At 47.6% G+C, this 11,068-nt stretch overlaps 1 protein-coding gene across 3 annotated transcripts in view; it reads right to left on the reverse strand.

Annotated features, from left to right (window-relative positions):
- Positions 1-11,068, reverse strand: part of SERPINA10 (serpin family A member 10) — a 27,697-nt gene that overhangs the window by 15,140 nt on the left and 1,489 nt on the right. Inside the window, exon 1 of one of the 3 annotated variants that reach the window (XM_019552453.1) lies at positions 208-329. The exons of the other annotated variants lie outside the window; for them this stretch is intronic. Within the exon in view, the coding sequence (XP_019407998.1) occupies positions 208-283 (76 nt within the window). The 5' untranslated portion in view covers positions 284-329. Of the gene's footprint in view, positions 1-207; positions 330-11,068 lie in introns of those variants that run through there. 3 annotated transcript variants of the gene reach the window in all.

An 11,068-nucleotide genomic window follows, 5' to 3' on the forward strand; every position in this document is an offset into this window, starting at 1 on the left:
GCACCTACATTGAACACCTTCAAGAGTAAATTGGATGCTTATCTTGCTCGGATCCTATGACCCCAGCTGACTTCCTGTCCTTTGGGCAGGGGGCTGGACTCGATGATCTCCCGAGGTCCCTTCCAGCCCTAATGTCTATGAAATCAATGAAATCTATGAAACCTTGTCTGACTTTCCATGCTGCATTTAAAACGTGCTATACTTAACACAAAAGGCCCAGGTTTTCAAATGAGGTGCTCAAATTTGAGATCCAGGATCTGATTTTCAGATGTGCTTTGTACATTCAATTCTACTTGAAGTGGGTGAGCACTGCCAAGACAAATACAAATCTAGAAAAAGGAACAGAGAGAGAAATGACTTTTGATAATCGTGGGGTTGTTTGTACATTATGTATAAAACATGTATATAAAAACTGAAACTGAATCTCAGCCTGCTACTAGTCAAAAGATTACTGTGAAATTTTAGTCCCATTGTGGAGAAATTCTGAGAGTAAAGGCAAAGCAGATTAATCCCCCTTCAGTTTTTCAGTCAGCTCTTCAAGCTAGCGAAAACAGCCTTGTTTTATTGACAAAGTAACAATAGTAAAAGTGAGAATATGATGGTAACAACCGTTCAAGAATGGGCTCTCTTGCATCTATTTGTAGGGTAGCAGTGGGGCATGGATCCATGAATGAAAACCAGGAGCAAAGTGGCAAGGGTAAGGGCCACTTCTGTTATAGGGTTGTGTCATCTGTTTCTCCCTTTTTGAAAATCAGGACAGCTTGACCTTCCATGGATTAACCTGTTCATGTGTTCATCTCTAGAGATCTTCTTATTAAAATGGTGCTTATACATACCGGGTATTTTGCTAAGAAAGTACAGCCTTTCCAGCTAGGAGTACAGGATGATGCTGAAAAATGTTTTGCCATTTCACACTCACTGTTTGATTCATTATGTCAGTATCATCCTTTCACTAGCTATGTTCACACATGGAAAAATTCAGGAAAGGTAGAAGTAAGGAGAAAAAAATGACACTCGGTTTTAATTATGCTTGTAGTACTACCTCCTTCCTTATATACCACTCATACAAAATGTTATGTTTTTATATTGGTGGGCAGCAGGGTTTTGGCAAGAGAAAGGTAACTTGATGTGTGTGTTTTCTAATATTGGAGTAGACTCTATGATCTTTAGATGCATTTCACTGTTAGCAGCAGTGCCGTCTTTGCAGGAGCAAGACGTTTGTAATGCTTTTTGTGGGAGCAGTAGATGAACTCACTCCTACAGACATGAAGGAGGGTACAGTTGTATGTGGGGTAACAGATGGAGACTCTTTGAAAATCCTGCTGTGCAGAGAGTGGAAGGGATAATAATTAAAAGTTTACCTTTATTACAGTTTGTGTCTACTGAGCCTTGGTGGTGGTGGTGATTGGTGGGGCAGGGGAATACAACACCACTGTAATGTAGTGTCTGCAGCTGTTCATTCCATTTCACTCTTCATCCTTCTAAACCAGACTCTGTACTCCTCCAGATGGATCCCTATTCAGTTTGTATTGTGGTTGCCTGATCTTTCATACTTTGCTGATATAATGATGTGTTTGTTGTAAGACCCTGCAAACGCTGAGACAGGTTTATCAATGGTATCAACTGACTGAAAATATTCCTTTTGTTTCAGTGTTAAGTGAACAGAGTGCAAGACCCTTGTATTACATTTAGAAAAAATATATTCTCTCACAAACTGATTTCTAAGCACATCCATGCAGAAGTTTCCTCTGTTCATTACAGCCTTGGAATAATAAGGTTAAATTTTTCAAAAGGCCACATTCAAAATTATTCTTTGTAACAAGTGGGCTGACCCAGGGCCACTCCACATGCTGGCCCACCTGCTTGTCTAGGGCAGTCGGCCCATCTGTGTCTCCTGCCATGCCTTTGATGTAATTTAAGTTGTTCCCAGGCAGGAGGCTGCCCATTTAATTGCCCTGATGTTAATGACAAAATAAACAGATCCAAACCTTCCCTTATACTGTGTTCCATGCCTTGCAGCTGACAATCATATCTGCTAATACTCCCCCAACCCCTTAGCTGGGCCACACTTGGCCTTACCCAGCCCAAACTTGGTCTCAGGCATCCTCAAACCTACCCGGGCCCCTGGGCCCCACACTGGGGCTTCAGTACCCTGCCTTCTAGGGCCTTAACACCTGGCTCTTTCACTGGGCTTCTGGGCCTAATGCCACTTGGGCCTCATGCCTCACTCAGCGGGCCTGGGCCCTGTCTCAGGCCCCCTTCTCCCAGCCTGGATCTCACATCAGGCCCTACCCAGTCTGCTTTTCCATCAGGGTGTGCACCTTAGCCTTTCCCTTCCACAGGATCACCCACAAGGCAGCAGGGGCTGAGGCTTTCTGGCTCCCCATATTCACTTTTTGATGGGGAGGCACAGGTGCGGCATTTCCTGAAGACTGCCCTGCCACAAGCAGCCCCACCACACCGTTCTCCCCAGCAGGGTGCAGTTTTAAGTCATGCCTCAGGACCAGGAACCTCCTCCATCCCCATAGTTTCCACCCTGAATCTCTAAGCTGTTCTGGGAGCCAGGAGCTCTCCAGCTGGGTGATGTTATTCCTTTGGACCCCTGTAGCAACTGCCAGTGCTGCACTTGGGCCCTAGCCTTATACCCACACTCCCAGCCTCTCCACCAATCAGGTGGCCTCCTGCCTAACATGTGACTGCCTGATTGGACCTGCTCCCACCTGCAGGCTGCTTACTGCCTGCTCAGACCCCTTAAAATGGTAGTCATAACCTGTGCTCTTCTACGCTGTTTCAAACACCAATTTGCCTAGTTTTCCTGTTTCCAAAGTCAAGATGCTGTATGTACCGAATAACTGAAGCAATATATTAATTATTACCAATATAATACAGGGTAGAATCCTACCTTATCAAAAAAATTTCAGTTTCCTTTTTCCTTTTGTTCAGCAGGCAATTTCTTAGAACTGCAATTTTCAAAAGTGTGTTATAAGGCTAGGAAGACGAAAAAAATTGATGCCATCTGAATGCCTTTGTATAGAAATGGCATAACTTCTGAACAAACTTCAGACTGAACAAGAGCATCCAGTCACCATCACCAGAAGGGGTATGCTCCTTAAAAAAAGGTTGAAAACCTGTGGTTTAGATCCTGCCAGGTCTATCTTAGATTAGATTCCACCATTTTAAAACCAGTCTGTGTGTGCTGTACTTCTGTTCTGTTATGGGTTTAGATGAGTTTCTGACCACCTACACTGGAATGAGTGTAATGTCTGCACCTGGCCTCCATGCCCATAATACACTTATTAAATCTAAACTCAATGGGGGTCAGGACAGTCTCCAATATTTTATCCTTTTTTAACCATACCCAAGTTCCAAATAAGTAAAAACTGAGACTGGCTGGATCTCACTGCCAGATTGAATTACACCCTCCTAGCAGTTGAGATCAGCTAACCACTGAGCTTTGGAGGTTGGAAGTAGAGGATGGATGTGAATTCACCTCCTCCTTTTCCCTTCATACTGAATTGTGCTGTAGAATCTCCCTTCCATTCTGAGAGTTCACCATGGCTCCGTTGAAAATTCATCAGTATGCTTCTTCAATGGCCAACAGGACCATGGTGTTACCCTGCTCTTCCTGTCTAGGTACATGTACTTACAGCTCCTACCGGTCCCAGTAGCAGAAACTTCAATTTAGGTAAGATGATCTATTTCCATATACAGTTATGCTGATCAAAAATTTAGTGGACTAGGTTAGCAGTTCTCAACCTTTGGTACCTTATGTACACCCTGCCAATTGATGCGGCAAAAGTCCCACCATGGCACTTCCAGTTTCACCGCCATAAGCCGAGTCCCACTTTTTCCTCGTGGACCACGGCCCAGGGCATAGCAGCCTGCACGGGGTCTCCCTCCCTATCCCCTGGCACACTAATGCTGGGGAGTGAAAGCCCTGGCACACCAGACACAGTGGGAGGTGTGGTGGCAGGAACTTTTTGCCTGAGCAGGCAAAGATGCCTCCAACCTGGTAGGTGGGGAGGCAGGCCAAACTCAAAATGAAACACCCATGTACCCCCTTCCCATGTCTCGCGTACCCCCAGGGTATATGTTCCATGGGTTGAGAAACACTGAGCTAGGTTACAGAACACACCATCTAATTTTACCTTTAAATAAAATATGTGCTATTACTTGCACATCATGTGTGGTCTTATTTTACTTTTCATGCTCACTTCAGTGCTCTATATTCCTTAATTTTCTGCACGTATGGTAGAAAATTCTATTAACTCAAGTGACAACAGTGATATAATTGCATCATCTAAGAAGGAAGATTGCAATTCACTTTTTTTAAAAAGGCACTCAAACTTTTTTGCTCCACTTCTGCCTTGTGTAATCTTTGTGCAGGTCCTCTGAGGTGGAACTAGGTTCATGTACAGAACTGATGATTATGCTCTAACCGCTCAGTTTCCAACAAGAGTTCAAATGATTGGGTGGAACTATTGCACTAAAACTGAAATTCGCATAAAATTTTATGTTGATACAAGCCTGAAGTTTGAGTGAAGTTTCTATGTTTGTCGTGAGATTTGTTGTTTAAAACTTATGAACTCTGTGGGTGGTTATGTATTGGAACAGTATTTTGGAGGGGTTGTAGAATATTCATCCTTGGACCTCTTTAAAGAGCAGTTTAGGTGGTTTAGACAAGGGTGGTCCTGCCCTGTGCAGGGGACTGGACTAGGTAATATCCCATGATGTGGTCTTCCATGACCACAGTCTGCTCTTTGGTGAGAGAGGCAGTGAGCTGCTGGAAAGGGATGGCCTCCACCTCTCTCCACTGGGGAGGAGGCTCTTCTCAGCCAGACTGGCTGACCTGCTCCGCTGGGCTTTAAACTAGACCCGCCAGGGGACGGGGGGAATACTGCCACTGCTGGCCCACTGAGCAACCCTTGCAAAGCCAGCAGGCCAAGGTACTTAAGGGAACCCACCTCTGCCCCAGCCCTGGAGTGAGCTGTGGGCCATGCAAGGGCCCCCAAAGGAACACTTGCTTGCCTGTACCCAAATGCCAGGAGCTTGGGAATAAACAGGAGGAACTTTTCCTCCTGCTTAACCCAAATAACTATGATGTCATAGGGATAACAGAAACCTGGTGGAACTTCACCCATGACTGGACCACAGTTATAGATGGCTATACCCTGTACAGGAGAGATAAAGTGGACAAAAGGGGCAGGGGTGTAGCTCTCTATGTCATGGAGAGCTACGTGTCCCTGCAAGCTGACATTGGCGCCCGGGGTGGACAATTTGAGACCCTCTGGGTTAAAATCCATGGGGAACATGGCATGGGGGACACAATGGTGGGAGTCTACTGCAGACCTCCAACCCAGGATCAAGAGCTTGACCAGGAGTTCACCAGGGAATTGGCTCAGGCCTCATGTTCCCAGTGCATGGTTGTCATGGGAGACTTCAACCACCCAGACATCTCATGGGAAGAGTACTCGACCAAATCGAAGTGGTCGCAAAGCTTTCTCTCGTGAGTGGATGAGCTCTGTCTGATGCAAGATGTCGACAGGCCGATGACAGGTAAAGCGCTGCTCGACCTGGCAATGGGAGATGACCTAATCAGCAACCTAATGATCAAAGGGAAGCTGGGTGACAGTGACTATGAGCTGATCACCTTCAACATCCGCCATAAAGCTGACAATTTAGTCAGCAATACAGAAGTCTTGATTTCAGGAAAGCTGACTTTGACAAGCTCAGGAGGCTCGTCAGAGAGGCCCTAAAGGGCCACAACCCAAAGGGGAGGGGAGTTGCTCAGGACAAGTGGTTGCTCCTCAAAGGTGCGATCCTGGAAGTGCAAGCAAAGTCTATTCCATCTCAGAGGAAAGGCAGCAAAAATGGTCCTTGTCCATGTGGGCACTAATGATGTGGCTGGAAGGAGTCCTGACTGCATCATGAAGGACTTCCACAAGCTAGGGGTCAGCCTCAGAAAGTCAGGGGCACAGGTGGTATTCTCCTCCATCCTTCCAGTTGGCAATAGCTGAAAGCGCCAGGATGCCTGTGTCAGGGAAGTCAACTGGTGGCTCCAGAGATGGTGCCTTCAGGAGGAATTTGGATTCTGTAACCACAACCAGCACTTCCAGGGAGAGGGTTTCCTAGGATGGGATGATCTTCCTCTCTCCTAGAGGTAACCATCTGTTTTCCGCAGGTTGGCTGATCTCCAAAGAGCTTTAAACTAGGTTTGACAGGGGATGGGGAACCGGTGGTTGATGAGAACCCAGGGTTGGAAAGCCACAGACAAGGCACCGGACCTAACCAGGTAAGCACTAGGGGAACACATGCCATCAAGGCAAAGGGACACCAAGAGCACCCACTGGGGGGACTTAAATGTCTTTACACAAATGCCAGGAGTATGGGAAACAAACAGGAGGAACTTGCACTCCTGCTTGCTAGCACACAGTATGACCTAGTTGGCTAACCAAAACATGGTGGGATTCTATGCACAACTGGGCGGTAGGCATTGAGGGGTGGGGTACAGGTTAGACAAGACATCAGCTGGGAGGAACAGGCAGCCAAAACAAGCCGTTCAAGGAGGTTCTTACACTGTGCAGGACCTCCACCTAACCTAGATGGTGTCCAGTCCCACCAGGGGTAGCACCTTGCTAAACCTGGTCTTAGCAACAGGAGATGATCTCGTGGGGGACCTGTGGGTACACAGTAACCTGGGTGATAGTGACCACCACTTGGTTGAGTTCACTATCCAGAGAAGAGTGAGAAAAATATCCAGTGATGCTAAACTTTTAGATTTCAGAAGGGCCAACTTTAGTAAACTTAGGAACCTAGTTAGTGAGATGGCCGAACTCAAGAGCATTGGGCTAATGGGGGGGTCCAAGAAGGTTGAAAGCTTCTCAAGGAAGTGATCATCGGGGCACAAAAGAAGTCTATCCCCTTACACAGGAAAGGGGCTAAGGGGATTAAAAAAAAACCCTTGGCTTAACAGGAAGCTTAAGGAAAGACTGGGGGCAAAGAAAGAGATGTATAGGCAGTGGAAGCAAGGGGCAGCCACCAAGGAGGCATACACCACCCTGGCACACTATTGCAGGGAGTCAGGCAGGCCAAGGCAGGACTGGAGCTTAGGCTGGCTACAACAATCAAGGACCTTAAAAAGTCCTTCTACAGATGCATAGCAAGCAAAAATAATGTGCAGAACAGCATAAGGCCCCTGCAGGACAAATCAGGTCAATTGGTGGTTGATCCAGACAAAAAGGCAGAGCTCTTCAATGAGTTCTTCGCTTCAGTATTCCTTATTACTGACCAAGACAATCCCCCCACCTTGAGTATAGACAGATATCCAGAAGGCACCAGACCACAGAAGGATAGTGCTGACTTAATTAAAGAGCGCTTGGAAGGGCTGGATGGGTACAAGTCAGCCAGCCCAGATGACCTCCATTCACGGGTGCTGAAGGAATTGTCCAGTGTTATTGCTGAGCTGCTGGCACGGCTATTTGAGCTCTCATGGTGCTCCAGATAGGTCCCTGAGGACTGGAAAAAGGCCAACATGGTGCCCATTTTTAAGACAGGGAGAAGGGAGGAGCCGGGTAACTTTAGGCCAGTCCGTCTTAGCTCTATTCCTGGGAAAATACTAGAAAAAAATCATCAAAGAGCATATTTGTGAAAGCCCAGCAGGGGAAACGATGCTGAAAGGAAACCAGCACAGGTTCATCACAGGTAGATCCTGGCTGACAAACCTTATAGCCTTTTATGACCAGGTCACACACTGCCTTCACACAGGAGCGGAGGCCAATGTCATCTACCTGGATATTAGGAAGGCCTTCAACACAGTTTGGCATCCTGTTCTCATAGGGAAGCTAACGGGCTGTAGAGTGGATGCCTACACAGTCAGGCTTAGGGACCGCACCCAGAGAGTGGTGGTTGACAGGTCATTCTTGGCCTGGAAGGAGGTGGGCAGTGGGGTGCCACAGGGTTCAGTCCTTGGGCCAGTGTTATTTAATATTTTTATCAGTGATTTGGACGAGGGTATGGTGAGCACTCTCTCCAAGTTTGCAGATGATAACAAATTATGGGGTAAAGTGAATTCACCAGAGGGCAGGGAGCAGTTGGACTGACCTGGACAGGTTAGATCAATGGGCGGAACTTAAGAGGATGCAATTCAACAAAGACAAATGTAAGGTACTCCACCTACAAAGGAGGAATTCCCAGCCTACCTACAGGTTGGAGGATGTCCTCCTCAGCAGCTCAGAGGCTGAGAGAGATCTTGAAGTCATAGTTGACTCCAAGATGAACATGAGCCAGCCGTGTAATGAGGCCATCAACAAAGCCAGTCGCACCTTGTCGTGTATTAGAAGATGCATGACCAACAGATCGAGGGAGGTGATGCTCCCCCACTATGCGGCATTGGTCAGGCCACAGTTGGAGTACTGTGTCCAGTTTTAAGCACTGCACTTCAAGAGGGACACGGAGGATCTGGAGAGGGTTCAGAGGAGGGCCACTCGCATGATTAGTGGTCTCCGTGAAAGACCCTATAAGGAGAGTTTGAGCGATCTGGATCTCTTCAGGCTATATAAAAGATGGCTGAGGGGTGACCTTGTGGCTGCCTATAAATTTATCAGGGGAGGACAGCAGGAGATTGGGGATGTGCTGTTTACCAGAGCGCCCCAGGGAGTAAATAGGTATAATGGGTGCAAACTAGTGGAGAGTATATTTAGGTTAGACAGTAGGAAGAATTTTTGTACAATAAGGCTGGCTAGAGTCTGGAATGGGCTTCCAAGAGAGGTGGTCCTATCACCTAACTTGGAGGTCTTCAAGAGGAGGCTTGACAATAACCTGGCTGGGGCTGTCTCACCTTGGTCCTCTTTCCTGCCAGGAGCAGGGGGTCAGACATGATGATCCATTGGGTCCCTTCTGGCTCTATAATCTATGCATCTATGAAAAGGGCACAGCATCCCCCTTGGCTCTCCAGGAAACTAGTGGACCTCTGCGTCTAAAAAAGACAGACCTACAAAGGATGGACGACTGGATCCACCACCAAGGAGGAATACCCAGCACAGGTCCAGACCTGCAGGGAGCAAACCAGGAAAGTTAAGGCTGCAACGGAACTCCCAACTAGCTACAAGTATCAAGGATGACAAGAAGTCCTTTTTTAAATATGTGGGGAGCCGGAGGAAAAGCAAGGGCAACACTGGACCCCTGCTAAACCAGATGGGACTACTGACACCCAGTAAAAAGCCAACTTGCTAAATGGGTACTTTGCATCGGTCTTTCATCAGTCCCATGGGCCGCCCCTGCCCACTACAGGACAAGGAAGCCTGGGCGAGGGGGATTCCTTACCCTCCATCAATACTGACCTTGTGAAGTAACACCTTGGGAGGCTGGATACCTTCAAGTCAGCTGGTCCTGACAGTTTACAGCCCAGGGTACTCAAGGAGATGGCTAGCATTGTAGCTGAGCCCCTGGCATGGATCTTCGAGAACGCCTGGTGCTCTGGTGAAGTGCCTGATGATTGGAAGAAGGCCAATGTCATGCCTATCTTCAAGAAATGGAGGAAAATGGATCCAGCAAACTATAGGCACGGCACATCAGCCTGACCTCCATCCCAGGGAAGGTCTTAGAAAAGATTATCAAACAGGCCATTCTTAACAGGCTGGCCAATGGCAACATCCTGAGGAATAGCCAGCATGGGTTTGTTGCGGGTAGGTCTTGTTTGACCAATCCCATTTCCTTCTATGACCAGGTGACCTATCACCTGGACAAAGGGCAAGAGATTGATGTCGTATATCTTGACTTTAAAAAAGGCTTCGATCTGGTATCTCATGATCACCTCGTAGTAAAACTGGCTAACTCTGGCCTCGGTCACACCACAGTCCTCTGACTGGGCAGTTGGCTCCGTGGTAGGACCCACAGGGTGGTGGTTGATGGAAGTCAGTCGTCATGGTGCCCTGTGACCAGTGGGTTCCCCCAAGGCTCTGTCCTTGGGCCTATACTATTAAATATCTTCATTAATGATGTGGACATTGGAGTCAGAAGCGGACCGGCCAAGTTTGCTGATGACACCAAACTCTGGGGTAAAGCGTTCACACCTGAAGACAGGAGGGCAATCCAGGCTGACTTTGACAGGCTTAAGAAAAGGGTGGACGAGAACCTGATGGTGTTTAACACTGAAAAATGCAAGGTTCTCCACTTTGGGAAGAAAAATCTGCAGCATCCTTATAGGCTCAGCAGTGCTACGATGACTAGCACTATGGAGGAAAGGGACTTGGGGGTCATGATTGACCACAAGATGAATACAAGCCTGCAATGTGACACTGCAGCTAGCAAAGCAAGCAAAATGCTTGCTTGCATCCAGAGATGCTTCTCAAGTAAATCCCAGGACGTCATCCTCCTGTTGTCCTCGGCCTCGGTGAGGCCGCAGCTAGAGTACTGTGTCCAGTTTTGGGCTGCACAATTCAAAAAGGATATGGAGAAGCTTGAGAGGGTGTAGAGGAGAGCAACACATTCATGATCAGAAGTCAGGAAAGCAGACCTTATGAAGAGAGGCTGAGAGCCATGGGACTCTTCAGGCTGGAAAAGTGCAGGCTCAGGGGTGATCTGGTGGCCACCTATAAGTTCATCAGGGGTGTTCACCAGGATCTGGGGGAATGTCTATTCACCAGAGCGCCCCAAGGGATTACAAGTTCGAACAGTCACAAAGTCCTCCATGACCGTTTCAGACTGGACATAAGGAAGAACTTCTTTACTGTCTGAGCCCCAAATGTTTGGAATAGATTGCCACCGGAGGTGGTTCAAGCATGTGCTCTGGATGCCTTCAAAAGACATCTGGATGTATATCTTGCTGGACTCTATGATCCCTGCTGACTTCCTGCCCTTGGGGCAGGGGGCTGGACTCAATGATCTTCCAAGGTCCCTTCCAGCCCTAATGTCTATGAATCTCCTGAAGTCCCTTTCAGCCTCACTTTTCTATGATTCTAACACACAAATTAAAGAGGGACGGAGAAATAAGGACAAATACACCAAACGCACAGGTCTCCCCTGGATTCCAGGGAACCATTGGTGCACCCCCTGAGCATGGCAGTGCACC

Source organism: Crocodylus porosus, unplaced genomic scaffold (genome assembly GCF_001723895.1).
Source record: "Crocodylus porosus isolate Cpor-Errol unplaced genomic scaffold, CroPor_comp1, whole genome shotgun sequence".
NCBI classification, from domain to species: domain Eukaryota; kingdom Metazoa; phylum Chordata; order Crocodylia; family Crocodylidae; genus Crocodylus; species Crocodylus porosus.